The sequence below is a fragment of the Somniosus microcephalus genome, chromosome 21, assembly GCF_052327205.1.
Source record: "Somniosus microcephalus isolate GS21.2 chromosome 21, FLI_Smic_1.0, whole genome shotgun sequence".
NCBI classification, from domain to species: Eukaryota; Metazoa; Chordata; class Chondrichthyes; order Squaliformes; family Somniosidae; genus Somniosus; species Somniosus microcephalus.
The window spans coordinates 52,038,602-52,063,937 of record NC_141007.1 but is presented as its reverse complement, the minus strand read 5'-3'; the positions used below and the strand labels follow the sequence as shown (position 1 = coordinate 52,063,937).

At 45.0% G+C, this 25,336-nt stretch overlaps 1 protein-coding gene across 7 annotated transcripts in view; it reads left to right on the top strand.

The window, feature by feature from the left end:
• sdk2b (sidekick cell adhesion molecule 2b) overlaps positions 1–25,336 on the top strand; it is a 1,061,066-nt gene that overhangs the window by 721,444 nt on the left and 314,286 nt on the right. For all 7 annotated transcript variants that reach the window (XM_085963616.1, XM_085963614.1, XM_085963610.1 and 4 more), the window contains 6 exons: positions 1,073–1,267; positions 4,305–4,421; positions 5,047–5,214; positions 9,999–10,101; positions 12,389–12,565; positions 15,562–15,698. In XM_085963616.1, coding sequence (XP_085819742.1) covers positions 1,073–1,267; positions 4,305–4,421; positions 5,047–5,214; positions 9,999–10,101; positions 12,389–12,565; positions 15,562–15,698 — 897 coding nt within the window. The remainder of the gene's footprint in view (positions 1–1,072; positions 1,268–4,304; positions 4,422–5,046; positions 5,215–9,998; positions 10,102–12,388; positions 12,566–15,561; positions 15,699–25,336) is intronic.

The following is a 25,336-nucleotide window of genomic DNA, read 5'->3' as shown; positions in this document are numbered from 1 at the left end:
TCTCTCCACGGATGTTGCCTGGCCTGCTGAGTTTTTCCAGCATTTTCTGTTGTTATTTCAGAGCTGGCTTCTGTATTGATTTACAGTAACTTATGAACAAAAACATTTGAGATTGGTGTATGCTCTTTCTTGCACCTGAAGAGCTTCCCACTGGCTTAAGAGATAGATGTCCTGTAATGTCTGACCATGTGACATAGTTTCTACAGAGATACCTGAGTTCAGCCAGGGCAGGAGTTAGGGTGTTGCAATTGGCTCAACCCCTTGGTAACAGCAGGGAGTTGATCACCAAAAGTTAATACCCTGTATTTCCAATTGCTGGCCATTGACCCCTGCGAGGAACTGCATGTGTAGGCATCAGATGTGAGCAGGGATGGGTTAAGTGGTGAATAACCCACTGACCCTCACTGCCCAGGGTCATACATGAAGAATGGTTTCTTCATCAAGGCACTGAATGGCTGTCAGCACCCCTGTAGCCATATCCCAGTTTGAATCAGTGCCTTCAGGATCAATTTATTATTTTCCTTCAAATCTGTTTTCTATCCCCAAGGATGAATCACAACATGTTACACGACTACACTGCTGTTCCTAAATGTATTCTGTTAGAATGTGTTATTGCCATGAAGCATGCCCTGAGACTCCTACAACATTTGTATCTGGGAGGAGCAGAGAATGTAAAGTGGTGTGACTTTAGGAGAATATAAATTTGGCCAATTTAGACATGCATTGAATGACTAAGAACTGAACTATTTCTAAAGCAGTCGAGGTGATGTTTATGATATAGATAACAGACTGATACAAGACAGCAGTTTAACAGTTCCAGTCACTAAATATTACTTGTTCAACTTTACAACTTTGAATACTTTCAGTATTTTGATTTAAATTAATTCTGTCAAAGTCCTGTTGGATTCGATGTCTGCTGTATTGTTTATTTATTGACAACCTCATATACAAGAGATCATGGTGAACATGAAGGGATACCAGTAATGAATACTAAACATGTTTCCTGGAAGTACTTTATTCAAACATGCACGTATTTATCAAAGATTTCAATGATTTATGTATGTACTTGCAGGTGTTCCATTGCCAGTGATGTATTGGTATAAAGATGCAACACTGATCTCAAGGTTAAATGTCCCCAGATACAAGGTGCTGTCCAATGGCAGCCTACAGATCAATGGACTGATCCCTGATGACACTGGCATGTTCCAGTGCTTTGCTAGAAATGATGCTGGTGAGGTGCAAACGTTCACGTATCTTGCTGTTACCAGTAAGTAGATGATCTTCTAAGCTGTTCTGCTGACTACCTTCATTCACTCTTTTATCCTCTACCTTATTTGAGGTTTGTGAATTGATGAGTGATGCTCCAATTGTGTGGATCTAAACTTCTAATCGTGAAATGTTCCTTAACCTTCAGGAGAGTTTTAGGGGGAGAAAGGTTTGGTGTGGCTTTAGGAGTATCCGAGTCCTTTATGGAATACCATAAACCATGGGGGGAATGCTCACTAAAGACAGGAAAAGTGTTTGATTAGGAACCATTGCCATTTCTTTCCTCATCAATACATGTTGGACTCTTTCTTTTCTAAAGGAAAGGAAGGAATTGCTTGTTTACATTGAAATCTTTAAGTTTAAACCAAGCCCCTGTCTACCTGTTAAAGTGGATGTAAAATACTCCATTGCACTATCTGGCGAAGAGCAGGGAATTCTTCTACTGTCCTGACCAACATTCATTTCAAAATAACCCATCACCAAAACAGATTATTGGTTAATCACCTCATTTGCTTTTTGTGGGACCTTGCTGTGTGCAGCATGAGTGATATGTTTATCTACATAATAACCGGGATTATACTATTATATTATACTCATTGACTTGTAACATCCAAGATGCATGAAAGGTACTATAACAATGCAATTTCTTTCTTTCCTTTTTCTCTTTCATGGATCTGTTGCAGGATTCGCAATATTTTCATCCAATTACAAACCCTCTCAAACAACGAATTAATCACGAGTAAATGTGTTTATCATTGCTTTTTAAAGCAAATCTGGGACTATTCTAACAACGCTGAGTCCTAGGCGTTTGTTATTAGCATTATGTAGGGGAATTTTATAGCATTTTATTTCAGACTTCACAGCGGCCGCTTAGATAATTAGGGTTAGATTTTCAATGGCAGTGAAAATCGGGCGGTTTCCAGAACGGGCGGCCAATTCCCAACGGCGGTTTTACAGGTGGGCAGCAAGTTGAAAATCTACCCATCGCAGTTTCGGAGTTGTAATCAAAATATGCTTCTGCCATGAGTTTTTAAATGATTTCAAGCCAATTATATAAAAGCTGCTGGTCACCCTACTAGTGGAAAACAACAAAACATAGTGGGATATTTTTTCAACTTGGTGTCTGGATCTAAAACGGACGTTTGCAGATCGGCTGCCCATTGTAGAAACCACCCGATTTTCATTGCCATTGTCCATCCCGGTGGTAAAATAAAAGCCTTACCCAGTATAAGTGGAGCCCATAGGAGTATTCCAGGCTGGGGTCATGGCCTAAAATACACCAGAAGATAATTCACTGCCTGTCCCCCAGCGGGCACCCAAGATGCACTGATACTGGCATGGGCAACGGCCTCTTTTCTGCAAGTGGCTTGACTCTGGAAATTCCAGCAGGGTCAGGCTCTTAACTCACCAGCAGGGCAGGATTCCCACTCTTCCATCGTTACTGGGGTTACCAATTTTGGTTGGAGGTGTTCCTGGAGGTTTAATCACGTAACGTCTGACCATGTGGCATCTGATCACGTGGCATCTGCAAATGTTATTGCATTTACCTTATAATGGTTGGTTCCTCTGTCATTGAGCATCTTTACTCGTGGTTCATGCCAACAGCTGTTGTGCGAGTAGTTCTGAGAACCAGGAGGCCACCCGTGAGCAGGCGAAGAAGAGAAACCGAGGGGGGGGGGGGGGGGAAGAGGGGAAACCAAAGGTGGGGGAGGGATTCGTAGGAGGGAAACCAGAGGAGGGAGAAACTTTGATTTCATCAGTAACTAATAGTAACTCACTGAAATTGCACTGATAACATGCTAATACTGGTAGCATTCAGATTTGCTTCATAACCAACAGTAATACAATAACTCACTGATAGTCTATGTAACAGGTGACATCTTGGAGCGAGAGGCGGGCTCTGCCGCAGCGGGAAATTTAAAGCGCAAAGTTCTCCCGGGCCGGGGAGATGCATGCCCCATTCCAGTAGTCCACCCGGTAATCTGGGGCGTTTGGCAACCCGAATAGTTGCAGCAGTGGAGTGAGATTGTGGATATTCAATCCAGTGCATTGTGAACAGAATCCAATTTCTTTCATTATTGGTCGTTAGATAATATACAGGATATATTAGATAAAATTAACATGGGTTCACCACAAATAAAATTAAGAACATAAGAATTAGGAGCAGGAGTAGGCCATACGGCCCCTGAGCCTGCTCCGCCATTCAGTAAGATCGTGGCTGATCTTCGACTTCAACTCCACTTTCCCACCCGATCTCCATAATCCCTTGATTCCCCTAGAGTCCAAAAACATATCTATCTTAGCCTTTCAGATGAGACGTTAAACCGAGGCCCCGTCTGCTCTCTCAGGTGGATGTAAAAGATCCCATGGCACTATTTCAAAGAAGAACAGGGGAGTTCTCCCCAGTGTCCTCGCCAATATTTATCCCTCAATCAACATAACAAAAACAGATGATCTGGTCATTATCACATTGCTGTTTGTGGGAGCTTGCTGTGCTCAAATTGGTTGCCGTGTTTCCCACATTACAACAGTGAGAACGCTCTAAAAGTACTTAATTGGCTGTAAAGCGCTTTGAGACGTCCAGTGATCGTGAAAGGCGCTATATAAATGCAAGTATTTCTTTTTTTTTCTTTCTTGAATATGCTTAACGATTCAGCATTCACAGCCCTCTGGGGCAGAGAATTCCAAAGATTCACAACCCTCTGAGTGAAGAAATTCCTCCTCATCTCAGTCTTAAATGGCTGACCCCTTATCCTGAGACTATGCCCCTTGTTCTAGGCACTCCAGCCAGGGGAAACAATCTCTCAGCATCTGCCCTGTCAATACCTCTCAAAATCAATTAACATACAATTAAAAATGCTGGGACCATTGTTTCTGTTTAAAGAAGGCACAGTACTAATGAATGTCCCACCATTGCCCAAGACCTGATTGTGTAAAGCACCAATGGTATCATAAAATAAATTTTGAAGGAACATTACTCAGCAATACTTAGATTAATTAACGTGAGAACAATATTAATTTATTTTTGGTTGTTACAGGCATTCCTCCCAATATTACTAAGGGACCATTAGACAGCACGGTGATTGACGGGCTGTCTGTCATCCTTTCTTGTGAAACATCAGGGGCACCACGACCAGCAATCACCTGGCAGCGGGGCAAGTATTAAAATTTACTGCCATTGCATGTGAGACATTTCATGAGGGCACCATTTTCTCCAGTCTGCTAACTCCAGCTATTCTGTGCTGCTCACTTCCATACTTTGAATTTATGCACTGTGTGCAGAGAGGGTCAATCACAAACTCTCAATCTCCGAATGATGGATGCTGGAATTGGCCACGGCCAGTCGTTCAGAACTCATGAACATAGTGTTCTGCCCACTATTAATCTTTGATCCCCGTTTCTTTAGCACTCAAGCAGTCCCCAATCTCGACCTGCAGACCTGTGGCTCATTCTATCTCTGTCAGATGGCCTCACACCTGCTGATTTTCACCCACTCCCATTCCCCCTTTTCGTGCCTCCTACCCCAAGCTGATTTTTACTGTCCTGCAATACTGACTGAAGAAAAGCAGCTAATATTTTTGACACACCCTGCTGTCTCCTGATTTTCATGCTCTGGAGGTAACAATACTGTGATTTCATATTGTGGGGGGAATTTTAAATTATTTTTAGAGTGGGTAGCATTTCGAGTCCTTAGTTTATCTGCAGGTTGGCTGTGCTGTCATAGTGTAGACAGCAGCCAGTATCCAATGGCCTCCTCATTTCTGTTCTTTTTTAAAACAGGGGAGAAAGTGCTCGCTAGTGGATCTGTCCAATTCCCGCGCTTCACACTGTTGGAATCCGGCAGCCTTCTAATCAGCCCTTCTCACATCTCGGACGCTGGGAGTTACACGTGCCTGGCCACAAATTCTCGAGGAGTGGACGAGGCTTCTGGCGATCTCATTGTGTGGGGTAAGAGATGAGATTACTTGACAAATCCAAGTGCCTCCTTACTACAGATGCTCCATATTAAATTAGAAACGGGAGGAAGCTTGGAAATTGGCTGAGAACAATTGTTAAGTCCATCGTCAAGGCATAGCTTTCTTCTTTCTCTGAACCTTTAGTCCATAAGTACCAGAGTTGCAGCTGTGGCATCAACACAACAGAGGGACAACAGGAGATGATTTTCAACAAAGCAATCTCATGGTACTTTGCAGTACAGGCCACCTGTGGCATTTGAGCTGGAGGAAAGTCTATTTTGTAATCAGTCTATTCTGTGTATGCAAAGTAAGTATAGTTAGCATAGATGGGGAGCCAATTTGAATAATAAATATTCATGCCAGTAATGAACTCAGAGGCGTTTATTCATCATGGGTTTTACTTAGCATCTGTGATTGAAGTTTTTCACTTGGCTTTGTCTCATTACTAAAACAGACTCAGGTATGCTGTAATGTTAATGTTTAGCCTAAAGCCCATGATACATGCCTGCAGCTTGGCTCACATTGTTCTCGAACTGCCTGGTGTATCTCAGAGCCAGAAGCTGACTTTGAAAGAAACAATGCTTAAAATGGAACAAAGCTATAATCCAGTGACCACAAATATTAGGTCTGTTTTGGTCACTGAAAGATAAGACAGACATTCAGGCCCTGAAGTGGTTGCAGAGAAGAGTCACAAGGCTGAGGAGTTATGAGGAAAGACTTGGAAATTTGGAGCTTTCAGACTTGAAAGGAGGTAATGAAGAAAAAACTTCATACATGTGTATGAGAGAGTAAATGGTATAGAAATCTGGAGCAATACTACAAGTTAAACTGTGATAGCAGGACCAGGAACGCAGCTTCAAGCTGGCGAATGGCAAAATTTGGGACCGATGTTGGGGAATTCTTCACAGAAAGAGTGATCAGCAGGCGGAATGGATTTCCAGACTGAAAGGCAAAAATCTTGGAATCATTAAGAAACAGTTGGAAGCTGTGATGCTGTATAGGTTTATTCTAGATGAAGCAGTTAGAATGGGTTAAATGTCCTTCCTCATCTGTATTCATCATCAGTTTTAGCACACCATACAGACACATTTATAGGCAATCTATTTATACTGCCACTATACAGGCTTATATATTAACATTACTCAGTACATGAATTGATTGTGGTCAGTATTTTAGTATAAACAGAGGGGCTGTGTTCTATTCAGAGTACCATGTTTTGAACTGACTAATCTTTTACAGTGCTCCAATATAAAGGTTGGTTTTGATATGCTGAAACCAGAGGATCCAAACCTTAGAACATATGAATAGGAGTCTATTCCGCCATTCAATTAGATTAAGGTTGATCTGTACCTCAACTCCATTTACCTGCCTTTGTTCATATCCCTTGATACCCTTATCTAACAAAAATCTCAGTCTTAAATTTCAATTGACCCAGCATCCACAGCCTTTTAGGGAAGCGAGTTCCAAATGTCTACTTCCATTTGTGTGAAAAAGTGCTTCCTGAATTCACTTCTAACTGGTCTAGCTGTAATTTTAAAATAATGCCCCTTCTGGATTCCCCCACCAGAAGAAATAATTTATCTATCCTATCAAATCCCTCTATCATTTTAAACACCTCGATTAGATCACCTCTCAACTGACTAACTTCAAGGGAATACAAGCCAGGTTTATGCAACCTGTCCTCGTAATTTAACCTTTTAAACCTTGGTATCATTCTAGTGAATTTGCGCTGTACCACCTCCAAGGTCAGTATATCTTTCTTGAGGTTCAGTGCCCAAAACTAAATGCAGTACTCCGGATGGGATCTGACCAAGGCTCTGCACAACTGAAGCCTCACTTTGGAATTCCAATCCTCTTGAGAGCCCCTTGAGATTCCATTAGCCTTTTTGATTACTTTTTGTACCTGTGCACTAGCTTTTAAGCAATTTTCAGACATGGACACCTAAATCCCTTTGCTCTTTTACAGCTCCCAGTCTCTCACCATTAAGAAAACATTCCATTTTGTCTTTCTCAGATCCAAAGTGGATGACCTCACACTTCTCCACATCGAACTCCATCTGCCATAGCTTTGCCCTCTCACTTAGTCTGTCTCTGTCCTTTTGTAATTCACTGCTTCCATCCTCACAACTTACTGTGCCTCCGAACTTAGTGTCATCTGCAAACTTGGATGTAGAACTCTTTTTATTTCTTCAACCAAATCATTAGTATATACGGTGAAAAGCTGAGGTCCCAGTACAGATCAATTTGTCACATTCCACTAATCAGAGAACGTTTCCTTTATTCCGACTCTCTGCCTCCTACCTCCCAACCAATTACTGACCCATGTCACCAGGTTGTCTCCAAATCCCTGCACACTCATTTTTGCTAATGCTGGCAGTCCATATAGACAACATCTGTGAATCTCTTGAGGATTTCATCTGATTCTATCACAACCAGGGTAATGCTATTTTAACTAAAACAGAGTAACATTGCAGTACAGGTAGACTATCCTTTATCCGAAAACCTCGGGACCAGCCGAGTTTCGGATAAAGGAGAATTTCGGATTTCAGAAGGTGGGTCGGCGGGGGTCCGCGGGGGGGTCGGCGGGGGGTCGTGCGCACGACTTACGCTGACACTCAGCGTAAGTCAGTCGGGGTCGGCGGGGGTCGGGGCCGGCGGGGTACGCGGGGGGGGGGGTCGGCGGTTGTCGGGGCTGGCGGGGTCCGCGGGGGGGTCGGCGGTTGTCGGGGCTGGCGGGGTTGGCGGTTGTCAGGGCCGGCGGGGTCTGCGGGGGGGGTCGGCGGTTGTCGGGGCCGGCGGGGTCCGCGGGGGGGTCAGCGGTTGTCGGGGCTGGCGGGGTCGGCGGCTGGCGGGGTCGGCGGTTGTCGGGGCTGGCGGGGGGGTCGGCGGGGGGTCGTGCGCACGACTTACCCTTTATCCGAACTTCCGCAACCGGAACCCTCTAAAAACCGAAGGTTTTCTCGTTCAGCGTAAGTCGTACGCACGACTTACGCTGAACGAAAAAACCTTCGGTTTTTAGAGGGTTTCGGTTTTCAGAAGTCCGGATAAAGGGTAGTCTACCTGTATGTGTTTTTACTTCCACACACTTAAACTAGTTGGTTGCAAAGAAATGAAATGCAATTAAAGGAAAGGACTAAACGATAGCAATAGTGATACTTCTGGACTAGGTAAATTTGGACAAGGTTATCAGGATTCCATATGATTTTTTTTTATATACGAATGCATGAGTTAATTATGTCAAAATGTCTAGCATTGTAATGCAGCGATACAAGATTTCTGTTAATGCCTTAGAGTGAACAGTCTATGTTAGAGTGCCCTCTATTGATACTCTGTGAGTACTGTAACACTCAGGTTCAGTACTCAAATTTCTATAGGTCTTTTGGACTTGGTGTTTTCTGCAGGTCCAGACTCAAAATATAGTAACAAGTCCAAAGCCTCCGATACGTATGAAATTCAGCTGCTTCTGGGGAGTTTAGTACCTGTCCTGCTGCCAAAATACAGCATGGCACAGACAGTTTTTTTTATTCGTTTATGGGATGTGGGCGTCGCTGGCAAGGCCAGCATTTATTGCCCATCCCTAATTGCCCTTGAGAAGGTGGTGGTGAACCGCCTTCTTGAACCGCTGCAGTCTATGTGGTGAAGGTACTCCCATAGTGCTGTTAGGTAGGGAGTGCCAGGATTTTGACCCAGTGACGATGCAGGATCGGCAATATACTTCTAAGTCAGGTTGACCTGAAGCCATGAGACTGCATGGGGTCCGGAGTCGATGTTGAGGACTCCCAGGGCCACTCCTTCCCGACTGTATACCACTGTGCCGCCACCCCTGGTGGGTCTGTCCTGCCGGTGGGATAGGACATACCCAGGGATGGTGATGGAGGAGTTTGGGACATTGGCTGAAAGGTATGATTCTGTGAGTATGACTATGTCAGGCTGTTGCTTGACTTGTCTGTGGGACAGCTCTCCCAATTTTGGCACAAGTCCCCAGATGTTGGTGAGAAGGACTTTGCAGGGTCGACTGGACCCTGATGGAACAGTCTTACTCCCTGAAATTACTGGCTGTCTACTCCACCGGCACAAGTCCCACAGAACAGATCCCTACTTGCCCTAGCCCCAAGCTGGAGACCCCATCCCAAATCCTGGCCAGGATGGATGTATCACGTCTCAAGGGCATATCGGCATCTGCTCCAAACTGCCAGCAGGAATGTTCTAGCAGCACTGTGCTTCTCTGACGGCAGAGAGTGGCCTGGCAAGGCCCCAAAAAAAGTCCTCTTCTTCAGATATTCTGCTGCCAGTGGAGCAAATGGGTGGGTCTCTTTGGGGATGTATTCGATGCCCTCCAAGATCCTTTCTTTAGTAAAGGCTTGGGTCCTTTTACAGGACCCACGCCAGGTCTCTGTTGAGGCCCAAGGAAGGCGCGAACAACAGAGTTTCCTCGGGAAGCTGGAGAATTCCACATGAACTCCCCTAGATGCATCCTCTTGACTGGACAGGGGGGGGGCAGGCAGAAGATCGACACACAACCCAATTGACCAAAATTTAAAAAGTCAGCCTCAACAGGATGGAATCCCAGTGTAATTGGGTCCAATCCTAAATTCCTGGTTCCCCGCCCCCAAGTCAGGAATTTTCACTCTGTCCTCCAAGTCCTTGTTGATGGAATGTTTTTTTTTTAAGAGGAAAGACCTTGAGAATCAATTTTAATAAAAGGTAACCGGCGACCAATATGTCAATAACCATCCAAATAATAGTAGATCTTAATTTTTATAACTTGTTTTACAGCTCGCACTCGTATCACAAATCCCCCGCAGGAACAAAGCGTAATCAAAGGAACCATGGCAGTGCTAAACTGTGGCGTGACCCATGACCCTAATGTTGTCATCAGGTACAGTTTTTGGTGAAATTTGTAAAAAGCCAACGACTACAGTCCGTGTGCTGTCCTCACTCATTCCTGTAGTAACCAAGACCGCCTACTTCCACCTCCGTAACATCGCCCGTCTCCGCCCTTGCCTCAACTCATCCGCTGCTGAAACCCTCATCCATGCCTTTGTTACCTCTAGACTTGACTATTCCAGCACACTCCTGGCTGGCCTCCCACATTCTACCCTACGTAAACTTGAGGTCATCCAAAACTCGGCTCTCCGTGTCCTAACTCGCACCAAGTCCCGTTCACCCATCACCCCTGTGCTCGCTGACCTACATTGGCTCCCGGTTAAGCAGCGCCGCGATTTCAAAATTCTCATCCTTGTTTTCAGATCCCTCCATGGCCTCGCCCCTTCCTATCTCTGTAATCTCCTTCAGCCCCACAACCCCCCCGAGATACCTGCGCTCCTCTAATTCTGCCCTCTTGAGAATCCCTGATTATAATCGCTCAACCTTTGGTGGCCGTGCCTTCTGTTGCCTCGGCCCTAAGCTCTGGAATTCCCTGCCTAAACCTGTCCGCCTCGCTACCTCTCGTTCCTCCTTTAAGAAGCTCCTTAAAACCTACCTCTTTGACCAAGCATTTGGTCACCTGCCCTAATTTATCCTTATGTGACTCGGTGTCAATTTTTTTGTCTTAAAATACTCCTGTGCAGCGCCTTGGGACGTTTTACTACATTAAAGGCACTATATAAATACAAGTTGTTGTTGTTGTAGTTAATAATGTAATCTGTGGCATCCATGTTTATTTCTCAGAAGCTGCATGGTGCTCCCCAAAGAATGCAGGTTCAATTCTAGATAGCCTCGCAGAAAGGTTGTGACATGAATCAGTCATTCATGAAAGAAAGACTTATGAAATAATACTGAGCGGCCTGCGGGTGGCGCTGTCCAGGGAGAGTATAAATACTCGGGCACAGGCCCAGCTTGCGCAGGACATTCTTAACAGGAACTAGTGAAGGACACAACTAGACCTCCATGTTGTAAAACAGTTGATTAAAGCTTTGTTTAACGCTTAGACCAAGTGCCTAGTAGTTTGCTTCCATCAGGTTGTCCATTGCTCCTTATGGCTATTTGCATCTGTCAGTTTTGGAGCTTCAACGGTGATACAAAGTCATCTTCCAGCAGCACTCTATGCTTCCTTTCTGAGGTTCATAGATGACATAGCATGACATGGGGCTCGGAAGGATGTAGGAATTGATCATGCAGTTGTGAATAGCTTGACATGTAGTTTACTTTCCGATCACTGTCGTCAATGTTGCTGGAAACTTCAGAGCGCTAGCCAGTTGCTGCCCTCTTTAAGAGGGAAGCTCTCATTTATATTGGGCTAGCGGGGTTACTTATGAGGAAAGGTGGCCGCCAAGTCAGAGTGGCTGATGGCATCTGTGCTGTGAGTGATCAGGCTAAGGCACTGAGCCACAAGAAGGATATTGGTGACTGCAAAACTTGGGATTGGGTCAGCGTGACTGCCAAAAGGGTGGACTCGATAGCCCATGACAGTGCCAGAGATTTCCCGGCCTCTGCAGCTGAAATCATAAACAAATTGAAGCTTGAGCTAATGCTCATTCACTAAACAGCACTTGTTAAGGTAACTGCAAGGGGAAGGACAGCTGTTAGGTAGAGGGGAAAAAAAGGGATTTTAAAGCGGTATTCAAAGCCTTTTTTAATTCCGTCTTGAGCTGCTGCATAATACACCCTGTTGCGAGACCAGGAGGCTCATGAAGCAGGTCACATTCGTTGGAAAGGGTGCACACTTACACAAAAATAATCTTAAATTGCTCTCTGGTTAGCTAAAGTCTATTTTCAGTTGCGATCACATCAATTCCACTGAGCTAGTACAAATGACTGTCAAGTCTAATGCTCGCCAACAAAATTTGTGAGGGCATCCTCAGGAGCTGGAAAGAGCTTTGTACTGAGCTTGTGTCTGGCCCGACAGACCGTAGCTTACTTGCAGTTGGTGGTCCAGCTCGAACAGCGCAATCCATTAGAGCATTGGCTTTTAGGGTTACCAGGAGCTGAGTGTGGAAAAGCCCAGTCCCTCGTAGGTACTCCACCAGGTTCCATTAGTTAACCAGTTAGCCAAAGCAAAAGTCTATGATCAGACCTGTTCAGCTCCTGGTTGATGGTTGCTATTGGAAACAAGCATCAGTGATGGCAAAGCAAGAAAATAATAACTTTTCTCTCCAATATACTACTTTACTGTGTAAATCCAATGACATTTCTGTGCTGCGGCATTCTCTGCCCTTCTTATGCAGATATGTGTGGCAGAAGGATGGGGTAATGATTAATGTGGATGCCATCCCACGTATGCGACTCGATGAAGCAGGAACATTGTACATCTCTCAGACCTGGTCAGGCGATATTGGACTGTACAGCTGCAAAGTGCTATCAGTAGGAGGGAATGACTCTCGCAATGCCCAGGTCAGAGTCAGGTAAGTAAGGAATTTGATGAAATAATCTTAAAGCACGTGAATGCCACCATTGTGCTACAACATTCTCTCCGATGGCAAAAGTTGCTGGGGGCAACCCTATAGCGTAAATGACCCAGTGTCAGTGCCCCAAAGCAACCCCCAGTGGGGGGTTTGTTACATTGTTCTGATAGAAAGCATATTTAAAGAAGTTAGGGAAAAGATAGCAGAGGCACTATTGGATATATATAAAAATTCATTAGAAAAAGGAATAATGTCAGAGGACTGGCAGACAGCTAATGTGATTCCTATATTTCAAAAAAGGAAATAAAACAAATCCAGGGAACTGTAGACCAGTTAGCTTAATGTCGGTGGTAGAAAAGATAATGGAACCTTTACTCAAAGATGTAATAGAAAAACATCGAGGAACCAAAAAATAAAAAGGAAACTTTCTGGTATCTGGCACTGACGGGACCGAGCTGTTGCCGTTCCATCAAAACTGCTGGAGAAACCAGCGCTAATGTTAAAACATACGGAGCTTCTGAGCTCCGTGTGAAGCAACAAACCCTAACAGCTTCAAAACAGTCGGCGTAGCTTGCAAGCATCTCTGTAGCTAAGCAACAGCTTCAGCTAGACCTTGCAGAGCCACGACTGGAGAAAAAAAGCAACGAGAAGTAAAAAAAACTTATCTGAACCGACTCCTGAATTTTGCCGGTGGATAGAGCTTTCCGGACATTTAACCTCTGGTTAGACGAAAGTTTCCTGTAATAAAGAGTAATCAGTACGGATTTCAAAAGGAAACTTTCTGGTATCATGCTTGACCAACCTTACTGAGTTCTTTGAAGAAGTAACAGAAAGAGTAGACAAGGGTAATGTAGTCAATGTAATATATTTGGATTTTCAAAACACCTTCGATAAGGTATTGCATAGTAGACTCATGACTAAGGTCAGAGCATGTGGAGTCGCGGAAAAGTAGCAGAATGGATAGCAAGCTGGCTACAAAACAGAAAAGAGAGAGTAGGGGTTAAGGATAGTCACTCAGACTGGCAAAAGTTCAGAAGTGATGTTCCACAAGGATCGGTGCTGGGACCACTGCTGTTCACCATTTACATTATCGATTTGGACTCTGGAATCGGAAGTACAATTTTAAAATTTACAGATGACACCAAATTGCAGGACATAGTTAATACTGGGGAGGACTGTGACAAAATACAAGAAGATATAAATAAATTTGCAGAATGGATGTGTAATTGGCAAATGAATTTCAATATCGAGAAGTGTGAAATGGTGCATTTTGGTTGGAAGAATATGAAGGCCACATATTCCTTGGAAAATAAGGGAGGAATTAGGTTAAGCCCCGTTTGTGGGGCAGTAACCAAGTTAGCGGCAGATATTTAGCGCCTGACATGGGAGTACCGCCCCGGCCGCTAAATTGGGCTTACTGCCCTGACGAGGAAGTGGTGCGCTATCTCGGGGCGGTGTCTGGGGCGCAAAGCACGGTAGCGCCAGAGCACTACATGGCCAGTCGCGTAGTGCTGATGTGTTTCAACACCCTTCTGCTTCCATTAAAGGGGAGAGACGCTGCGAGCTCTGCAGGCCGCTTGATGGCCTGCACTAGCCCACCAGGGCGAGGTGCCATGGCGGCCACAAACCACACCAAGGGCCGCCAAGAGAGGCCAACCTGGAGGTCGGCCAAAATAATAAAATGGCGGTGTGGAGTGCAGCCAAACCGCCCCTTTAATTACCGCCCCGCCAGCAGTGTGTGGCCCGGTTCGCGGCCTGCAAGGCTGTCGCTGATATTGCCCACAACAGCCTCGCGGGGCGCAGCCGAATTTCTGCCGTGGGCCGCTAAGGGGCCGCAGTGGGGCGCCAAGAGGTCACGTCACTCAGCAATTACATCATCGCAGCGGCCCGGGGTGCTATCGGCTAGCGCCTCATGTAGCGCCCCCAGAGGCGCTAATGGCAGGCGCAAAGGAGGCAAATTTCGCCCCTTTGAGTCTAAATAGGGTAGAGGAGCAAGGGAGCTAGGGGTACAGATACATAAATCATTAAAGGTAGTGTCACAGGGTAATAAGGCCATAAAAACAGCAAACAAAGCACTGGGGTTAATTTCTAGAGGGATAGAATTAAAACGCACAGAAGCCATGTTAAACTTGTACAGAACCTTGGTACTGTGCACAGCTCTGGTCTCCATATTTTAAAAAGAATATAGAGGCATGAGAGAAGGTGTTAAACAGAACAGATTTACAAAGATAATACCAGAACTGAGAGGTTATACCTATCAGGAAAGGTTGAATAGGCCGCGACACCTTTCACTAGAAAAGCAAAGGCTGAGGGGTGACCTGATAGAGGTGTTCAAGATTATGAAAGGGTTTGACAGGGTAGACGTAGAGAAGATGTTTCCACTTGTGGGGGAAACGAGGGGCCATAAATATGATAGTCACTAATAAATCCCATTGGCAATTCAGGAGGAACTTCTTTACCCAGAGACTGGATAGAATATGGAACTCGCTACCACCAAGGAGTAGTTGAGGCAAATAGCATAGATCATTTAAGGGGAAGCTAAATAAACACGTGAGGGAGTAAGGAATATAGTAAGTTATGCTAAATGAAGAGAGGTGGGTAGAGGCTCATGTGGAGCATAAACACTGGCATGGACCATTTGGGTCGAAAGTGCAACCAGGAACAAAGTTAAAATATTCCCGCTGACATTACTTGCCATCGGTTATCATGACGGGAAAGTTTCCATCCAGCTTGATATAATCATGAATGCGACTTTGTATTAAGCGTCAATGCACAAGATTCAGCAATAATCGGAACTGGCTCAATTACTGAACTGCCATTAGAATATATAAGCAGCATAAGATACACCACTTGAATCGTCTTGGGTCAGTCAGTATTTAGTAAGGCTTGGAGACTGAATTCAGACACATGAGGAGAAAATCTGGAGAGAGAGAAAATGGTGGGCAAGTTGCACTTTGAGTTATTTATTTTCTTCTTGCTTTACTTTCTTGCTGCAGGCAACTCCCACACGCTCCAGAGAACCTGGCTGCCCAGCTGAGCTCTAAAGAAAAGAGAGCTATCTCCCTGACATGGGCAAAAGCATTTGATGGGAACAGCCCCCTGATTCACTACATTTTGGAGGTGTCGGAGAACAGTGAGTGATGCAGCGACGTATTATTAAGAGTACACACTTTCTTCATTGTGGTGCATTATAGATTTTTTGGGGGGTAAAATTAAAACCAAAGTAATGAAAAAAAAACTATTTTACCATTGGTAGTGAAATGTAACATTCCTGAATAACAACAGAAAATGCTGGAAAAACTCAGCAGGCCAGGCAACATCCGTGGAGAGAAATTAGAGTTGACGTTTCGGGTCGAAACCCTTTTTCAAAACTGGAAAGGAAATGAAATAGATCGAAGGCAAGGCTGCGATAGAACAGAAACGTCCGACACGAAACATCGACTCTAATTTCTCTCCACGGATGTTGCCTGGCCTGCTGAGTTTTTCCAGCATTTTCTGTTGTTATTTCGAATTTCCAGCATCTGCAGTATTTTGCTATTGTAACATTCCTGACTTGGGTATTAAGTTTCTGTAACCCACAAGTGTGTGTTTGAGTGAGTTACAGTCACTTTTTACACAAATGAGAAAAATGTCCATAATCACTTTACTCTGTATAAATGTAAACATGTTTAAAATTCATTTTGTAACCATGCCCAGATTGTTAGGTACAGGTAGACTATCCTTTATCCGAAAACCTCGGGACCAGCCGAGTTTCGGCTTTCGGAGAATTTCGGATTTCGGAAGGTGGGTCGGCGGGGGTCCGCGGGGGGGTCGGCGGTTGTCGGGGCCGGCGGGGTCCACGGGGGGGTCGGCGGTTGTCGGGGCCGGCGGGGTCGGTGGGGGTGGTCCGCGGGGGGGTCGGCGGTTGTCGGGGCCGGCGGGGGTCGGCGGGGGGGGGGTCGGCGGTTGTCGGGGCCGGCGGGGTCCGCGGGGGGGGGGTCGGCGGTTGTCGGGGCCGGCGGGGTCCGCGGGGGGGTTGGCGGGGGGTCGTGCGCACGACTTACGCTGATGCTCAGCGTAAGTCGGTGGGGGTCGGGGTCGGGGGGGGTCCGCGGGGGGTCGTGCGCACGACTTACCCTTTATCCGAACTTCCGAAATCGGAACCCTCTAAAAACCGAAGGTTTTTTCGTTCAGCATAAGTCGTACGCACGGCTTACGCTGAACGAAAAAACCTCGGTTTTTAGAGGGTTTCGGTTTTCGGAAGTCTGGATAAAGGGTAGTCTACCTGTATTATCTTCTGTAAGAAATTGCACTTTGGACTCTGGCCTATGAAACAATGTCAACCGCGATTGGGGCTGTCAGGGGCAGGAAGTAAGGAGCGAGAATGGCCAGGGTGTTCTCAGGCACCGCCCACTGGTCAGGTACAGAATGGTGAATTGTGACTGAAGCAGACAGCAAATTGGCTGCACCACGTAAAACCTGTCAGCTGGACGTTGCTGTTTTCTTTTGTTCTCCCTCTTTTGAACATGCTAACTTAATGTGCAAGTATTGGAACTTGAGCATCAAGTGACCCATGCCATATATTATTGAAGGTAATTGCAGCTGAGAAGTTGTAATTATGATGAGAGTTAGGGAGCACCCAGTGTAAAACTGAAGAAAGAAGTCAGTCATTGTCCACCCATGTCATATCTTGCAGTCTGACGTGTCAATCTTTATCGGAGGTTAATGACAACTTTACCTGTGTCAGCCATGGCTCAGTTGGTAGCACTCTTGTCTCTGAGTCAGAAGGTTGTGGGTTCAAGTCCCAGTCTAGAGACCTGAGCACAAAAATCCAGGCTGACACTCCAGTGCAGTGCTGAGGGAGTGCTGCACTGTCGGAGGTGCCATCTTTCGGATGAAACATTAAACCGAGACCCCGTCTGCTCTCTCAGGTGGATGGAAAAGATCCTAGGCACTATTTCGAAGAAGAGCAAGGGAGTTATCCCCGGTGTCCTGGCTAATATGTATCCCTCAATCAACAGCACTAAAACAGATTATCTGGTCATTATCACATTGCTGTTTGTGGGAGCTTGCTGTGCGCAACTTGGCTGCCGCGTTTCCTACATTACAACAGTGACGACACTTCAAAAGTACCTCGTTGGCTCTAAAGCACTTTGGGACGTCCGGTGGTTATGAAAGGCACTATAGAAATGCAAGTCTTTCTTTTTTCTTGTCATTTGAAGTTAATCTTCAGCTAGCAGGTTGGTTTTTGCCAGCATAAGGGTTCCTGCAACGGTCTCAGCATATTCAGTGAGTGCATAACACTAAGGGGAAACTGTGTTAAAATCAGACATCACTTCAATGTATAATCATTACTAAGTGTTTCTTTTTTTACAAAATGAGAATTCATGTTCCTTTTCAGTCCCTTCATTCATTTCTGCAGAAACTAGTTTTGTTAACTGCACAATGTGAAAAAAATCCCATGTAATTGCCAGTTCCTGGTCACAAAGCATATTTAAACTGTGGGTTAATTATCCCTTTCTCTCCTTTACAAATGTTAATCTATTTAATTGTAGTTCTGAATCAGCTCAATTTAGCATCTGATTGTTATGTATTTATTGGACGTAGCGAGCATAAATGTTGCCTTGAGATGGCCCTAAATTGTTATACTGGTGTAAATATAAAACACTAATCTAATATATATTGACCCAGAAATTCGGGTCGGGGGCTTCCCGCAGGTGCAAGCCCCCGACCTGCACTTACCTACCGCGCCGGCCGTTGAGCTGTGGGCCCGCGTGGGATTCCGATCCTGGGCCTCCAACTGCCGGCGCGCAGTGCTTGCGTATCCCAGGGGCGCAGTTCGTTCGATGTGTCCCCTGGGATCATGTGGGCCATGGAGAGCCAATGGTAGCAGGGAATGCTTCATTCATAAGTTTGACAGGAAGAGCTGTCAAACCAATAAATACTATAAGCCCCAAAACATCACTAAATCTTCAAATAATTTTTTTTTAATCACATTTTTAAAATAACTATAAATTACATGAAATAACTATTTTAAACAATAATTTAAATTTTTGAAAAAATTAATTACATTTTCTAACGAGGTTAAAAATAAACATAGAAACATAGAAGATAGGAGCAGGAGTAGGCCATTCGGCCCCTCGAGCCTGCTCCGCCATTCAGTGCGATCATGGCTGATCATCCAAGTTCAGTACCCGGTATCTGCTTTCTCCTCATACCCCTTGATCCCTTTAGCCTTAAGAAATATATCCAACTCCTTCTTGAATATATATAATGAATTGGCCTCCACTGCCTTCTGTGGTAGAGAATTCCACAGGTTCACCACTCTCTGGGTGAAGAAATTCCTCCTAATTTCTGTCCTAAAAGGCCTACCCCTTATCCTTAGACTGTGACCCCTAGTTCTGGATTCCCTGACCATCAGGAACATCCTCCCTGCATCCAGTCTGTCCAGTCTGTTATGTTCATTAATAACTAGACATTCTTATTATGAACACAGCTAGCTTTTGCTAGTTACTTTATTGAGCACATGTGGACTAGGTACTGTATCTGTGGAGGCTTCCATCTTGACTGTTGCCTTGTGGGTAGCCTAGTGCCTCATGGGTAATGTAGTCTTAATATATATACAGCTGGGTAGTGTAGTCTTATACATACAGCTATATACAGCTCTACGGCTCCACCTAGTGTCCACTATAGAATGACATGTTATTGATCGTTACATCCCCCTTTCTTTGAGGTTTAACAAAATCTATATCAATCAACTTTCAAGAAAACAATAAAGATAATATCAGTAATGTAGTGTCCGTGTGTTGATAAAGACACTGAAGACAGGAGTTGGTTCATAGGTATTTACTAAGCAAAGTCTGGGGGGTGGTTCTAACGGATATACACAATATACAGGCTTATATAGCCCGAGTGGCAATTACCGGCATTACAGCACACCTGGGGCTCTTAAAGGCACATACACCACAATTCCTCCCCTTTTAGCTAACCAGTACATCATATTTTAAGTAATTATTAATTACATGTTATAAGCAAAATAATATACATTGCTGTAGTTAATTAATTATAAGTTAGTCTCTCAGGAGGCTTCCTGACTCGGTCCGGATAACGCCTCGGGGGTGTAGTAGTTTCTGGTGGTGTAGTAGGTTCTTCTGGCAAGGCTGATTCGGCTTGAATGCCACTGTCGGGTTCATCGGGTTCCAGTATCACCGGATCGGAGGTAGATATGGGTATCTCTACTTCATCGTTAGATGTATAGAGTTGTGGTGTAGGTTGTCCCTTTTTGGATGACTTTATGATTTGGTCAGCATGTCGCCTTATTATGCTTTCTCCGATGTCCACGGTATACATCAGTGGTCCTAGTCGTGTGCAGGTAGTTCCAGGCTGCCATTTCTCGGTACGGTAGTCCCGGGCCAAAACTTGTTGACCTATCTGGAAGGTTCTAGTTGGCCTTTCATTCATGCCTTGAAACTGCCGGTTCTCCATGTCCCTTCTGATGTTGGGCTTGACCAAATCCAGCCGGCATCTTAGGTTTCTATTGAAGAACATCATGGCGGGAGTTTGGTTGGTAACCATATGTGTTGCATTCCTGTATGCGAATAAGAAGTTATCCACCTTGTGCTGAAGTTTTATGTCTTCATTACCCATGGCCTTTATGGCCTTCTTGAAGGTCTGGACAAACCTTTCAGCCAATCCATTGGTGGCGGGATGGTATGGGGCGGACGTGTAGTGCTTAACCCCATTGTTTTTTAAGAACTTTCTGAATTCTTCGGACACAAATTGCGGTCCATTATCAGAACATATCTGTTCCGGCAGCCCATTCCTGGCAAATATGGTCCTTAATACTGTGATGGTTTTTTCCGTGGTGGTGGAGGACATCTTTATTACCTCCGGCCACTTGGAGTGTGCATCAACCGCGATTAAGAACATTGAGTCCATAAATGGACCAGCAAAGTCGATGTGCACCCTTTGCCAGGGAGATGAGGGCCACTCCCATGGATGTAGAGGGGCTTGTGGTTGAGCGTTTTGGACCTTCTGGCATCCTAGGCAGCTCTTGGTCATTTCTTCGATGTCTCCATCGATACCTGGCCACCATACAAATGCCCTAGCTAGGTTCTTCATTTTCACTCCACCCAGATGCCCCTCGTGAAGCTCCTTTAGCACTTTATCCTGGAGTTTGGGTGGAATCACCACTCTGGATCCACACATCAAGGTTCCTCGGCACACTGACAGCTGTTCTCTTCTTTGCGAGAATGCTGGCAACAGTGGTTCGCCATGTGCTGGCCATCCCTTCACTGTTAAATCGTAGACCTGTGAGAGAGTCGGGTCATTTCTCGTCTCCCTTTCAATGGCAGAATTTGTCACTGGTAGAGTGGAACATCTCTACTGGGTCTACTGTAGGTGACTCTTCTACCGTTGGCAACGGTAGGCGCGATAAACCGTCAGCATTCCCATGCTGTTTTGACCCTTTGTATTCTATGTTGTATTGGTGTGCCCCTAGAAAAAGGGACCACCTCTGTAGCCTTTGCGCTGTCATAATGGGAACACCTTTTTTAGGGTTGAATATGGAGATGAGGGGTTGATGGTCAGTCAACAAGGTAAATTTTTGTCCGTGTAGGTAATGGTTGAATTTCTTCACTCCCCATACCAGGCTAAGTGCTTCCCTGTCGATTTGGGCATAGTTACGCTCAGCTGAGTTTAATGAGCATGACGCAAAAGCTATCGGCCGTTCCGAGCCATCAGGGAATTTATGGGATAATACTGCTCCTATGCCGTAAGGGGATGCATCGCACGCCAGTCTGATTGGCAGTGATGGGTTGTAATGAGCCAAAACTTCTTCGGATGTGATTAAGTCTTTGCATTTATGGAAGGCACGTTTACAGTCTTCGTTCCATTTCCAAATTACTCCTGTTTGTAGAAGTTCATTAAGCAGGTGTAGAAGAGTTGATAAGTTCGGTAAAAATTTATGATAGTAATTTATTAATCCCAGGAACGACCTTAATTGTGAAACATTTTCAGGTGCTGGGGCTTTTATAACCGCTTCAATTTTTTCAGGTGACTTATGCAACCCTTCATTATTAATTATGTGGCCACAATATGATACCTGATTTTGGAAAAATTCGCACTTGGGGCGATTCGCTCGTAGGCCCCGTTCTTTCAGCCTAGTGAGCACCTGCTCCAAATTGGCAAGGTGCTCGTTGTCGTTTTCTCCTGTTATAAGGATGTCGTCTAGGTAGCATTGAGTCCCCGGGATCCCTTGCAGGACTTGCTCCATAGCTCTTTGCCAGATAGCTGGAGCTGATGCTACTCCAAAAACCAGTCGATTGTACTGGTACAGGCCTTTGTGTGTGTTTATCGTGAGATACTTTTTAGAGGACTCCTCAACCTCCATCTGTAGATATGCCTGTGCCAAGTCAATTTTGGTGAAACGTTTCCCTCCGGATAGTGAGGCGAAAATATCTTCTATCCTCGGAAGAGGATACTGTACTGTGTGAAGGACCGGGTTTACAGTCACCTTGAAGTCACCACAGATGCGAATTTTTCTCTGTTCTTCAGATTTATCTTTGTTCAAAGCTTTTTTCATGACTGGAACGATGGGTGTTGCCCATTCGCTCCAATCTATTTTGGATAATACGCCTGCTTTTTCCAAATTCTCCAGCTCTGCCTCGACTGCTGGACGTATTGCGTATGGCACCGGTCTTGCCTTAAAAAATTTGGGAATTGCTGCATCTTCCACTTTTATTGAGGCGGTGATGCCTTTCAAGGTTCCTAGTTTCTCTTGAAACAGTTCTTTGGCGTTGGCCAAGATGTCTTCTAATCGTTCAGGTATGATGTCATCATTGTTTTTTTCCTTACTGGTCACCGTCAGTGCCTGAATGGAGTGCCAGTCTAAACGTATCTTCCTGATCCATTCACGTCCCAACAACGGTGGACCACCATCTTGTAGAATGTATAAATACAACTTTTGTATTTCTTTGCCGTTGTATACAACAGGCACCCTTATTTTTCCTTTGGGGTATATTTTCTGCCCCGTATATGTTTTTAAGATAATGGATGTGTCTTTTAGAGGTATATGCAAAAATAGCCTCTCGTAATCCCGTCGATTTATTACGGTTAGAGCTGATCCTGTATCTAGCTCCATTTTAACTGGCGACCCTGCTATTGTGAGGGTAACCCAAATGGTTTGGTAATCATCTTTGGCAAGTACATTATGTAATTTGAGACAGCTTAGTCTCTTGTTTTCGAAGTCGCTATTGCTCTTCTGGTCTTCGGAGCTACTGTCCGTCATCATTTGTACCTTCCTGTACTTTTGTTTATTGATTTTTTTTTTTCTGTCAGTGGATTTATTTTGTCCAGATCGGCATACCCGTGCAATGTGTCCAATCTTTCCGCATTGCCTGCATGCTTTGTCCTTGAACCAGCAGTCCCTCTGGTTATGGGTGGATCTGCCGCAGCGATAACATCTTTCGAAACCCTGTGTCATTTCATGGGTGCCGAAGTCCTGTGTCTTTTGTTGTATCTCTGCAGCTCCTTTTGCTGCTGCTTCGTATAATACAGCCATACTGAAAGCTTTGTCCAATGTTAAATCTTTTTCAGAAAGCAGTCTTTTTTGTGTTCCTTCACTTAAGAGACCGCAAACGAATTTGTCTCGAAGATAATCTGATAGTCCTGCCCCGAATTGGCAGTACTTTGATAGCTTTCTTAATTCGGTTAGGTAATCAGCGTTACTTTCATTCTTGTGTTGATTTCTCTTGAAGAACTTGAATCGTTCCGCTATCAGCAGCGGTGTTGGGTTTAAGTTTTTGCGTGGGTTTCCTCCGGGTGCTCCGGTTTCCTCCCACAGTCCAAAGATGTGCGAGTTAGGTTGATTGGCTATGATAAATTGACCCTTAGTGTTAGGGGGATTAAATACGTGGGGTTACGGGGATAGGGTGGGATATGTGTTGGTGTTGGTGTAGGGGTTACGGGGATCGGGTGGGATATGTGTCGGTGCAGGCTCGATGGGCTGAAATGGCCTCTATCTGCACTGTGGGGATTCTGTGATTCTGTGAAGTGCTCCTGCAGGGTATCAACAATTTCTTTAAAATTCTTGTCCTTTGGTTTGGCTGGAGTGATTAAATTTCGTAACAGCCCGTATGTCTTTGCGCCCATTAAGTTCAGAAGTACTGAAGCTTTTTTTTCACCTTCTATTCCATTTGCAGTGCAATATACCTCTACTCTTTCCACGTATGTGGTCCAATCCTCTATTTCGCTATCAAAAGCATCAATATTACCAGATTTAGGCATTTCAGAAAAGATATGGCGCTTCCCGCGCTTTTTTTTCTTTTCTGTAGCAAAGATATGGCGCTTCCCGCGCTTTCCCGCCGCTGCTGCCAATATCAACGCTGTTTACTGCGGTTTCCGTTCTCTTTTTTTTTTAATTTACTGTTGGAGACTTGTTCCCGCCGGAGGTCTGAACGCTGACCTGCTTGCCGCGCCGGCCGTCTCCCGAGTGCTCCCTCCCAGTCCGTTATTGCTTGCCTCCGATTTCGCTGCCTGTCTCAGCTGTAGAGCCAGCCGCTGGAGCCCCAGCCTGACGCCCAGGAAGGATTAGCGCAGTACCTGCCACCAGCTTGGCCAGCTGGTGAAACCACAGCTTCTCTCACTTCCTTGAGTCTTCTGGACGCCCGAGGAATCGATGTCCTTGAGGTGCTGCCGAATTGCAGGTAAGTCCGTTTCCACTTCGTCGCCACTGTAGTGTCCGTGTGTTGATAAAGACACTGAAGACGGGAGTTGGTTCATAGGTATTTACTAAGCAAAGTCTGGGGGGGGGGGGTTCTAATGGATATACACAATATACAGGCTTATATAGCCGAGTGGCAATTACCAGCATTACAGCACACCTGGGGCTCTTAAAGGCACATACACCACAAGTAACACTTTTGTTAGTGCTCTATAAACATAAACATTTTCAAAACAGTCAACACATTTTCAAAGCTTTACATTGTACTCAAAGATTAAGTCTATCAGGCTTTTTTACTTCACGTGTGGATCTTCTCAACACGGGTAAGTCTGATGTATCTTCATGAGATTGTTCTGGCGGTGAATGACAAGATGCAGTTGCGGCATTGTCATCAATCTGCTCTTGTATAGATCGAGGTCTCCTTGCGATCTTTGCTTGGAGAGGGTTTCAGTGTTTCCTTCACTCTTCATGCCATAACTCTCAATGTAGTCAATGCACTCTCGAAAAACTGCTGGCAGCTGGATCCCAACATACAGCATAGTCCTCTCAGCAGCCTCGGCTAATGCAACACCAAAGATTGGCCTGAGGGAAGAAGGAGTATCCACCGGAACTGCTTCCTGCTCTGGTGCAGGCTTCTTCTTTTTCTTTTTCTCTTTCCACTGCTTAACAACATCTGCTGCGGTTATATCTTTGGACTTTTTCTCCTTGTGTTTTTCCTCTTTGTGCTTTTCTTCCTTTGGCTTCTCTTTGACCTTAAAGTCTTTTTCTTTCTTCTTGGAGAAACTAGGCTTTTTGAAGACATGGATACCCTTTGGCCTTTTCATCCTTGATGGGCTCTCTGCTTCATCACCTGAGTCATCTGGCCTGCTTATGGCACAGTTTATACGGTAGACTCTCTTGACCAGTTCTAAGTCTTCACAAGCTTTGTCACCTAGTATCGAATCAAGTCTTTCAGCCACAACAGAAAACATGAGATGATGCACTTTGTCTTTGACTGTCACTTTAAGTCTGCATACACCTAAGCTATCTATTTTCTGTCCATTATAGCTCTTCAGTAGTACTGACTTTTT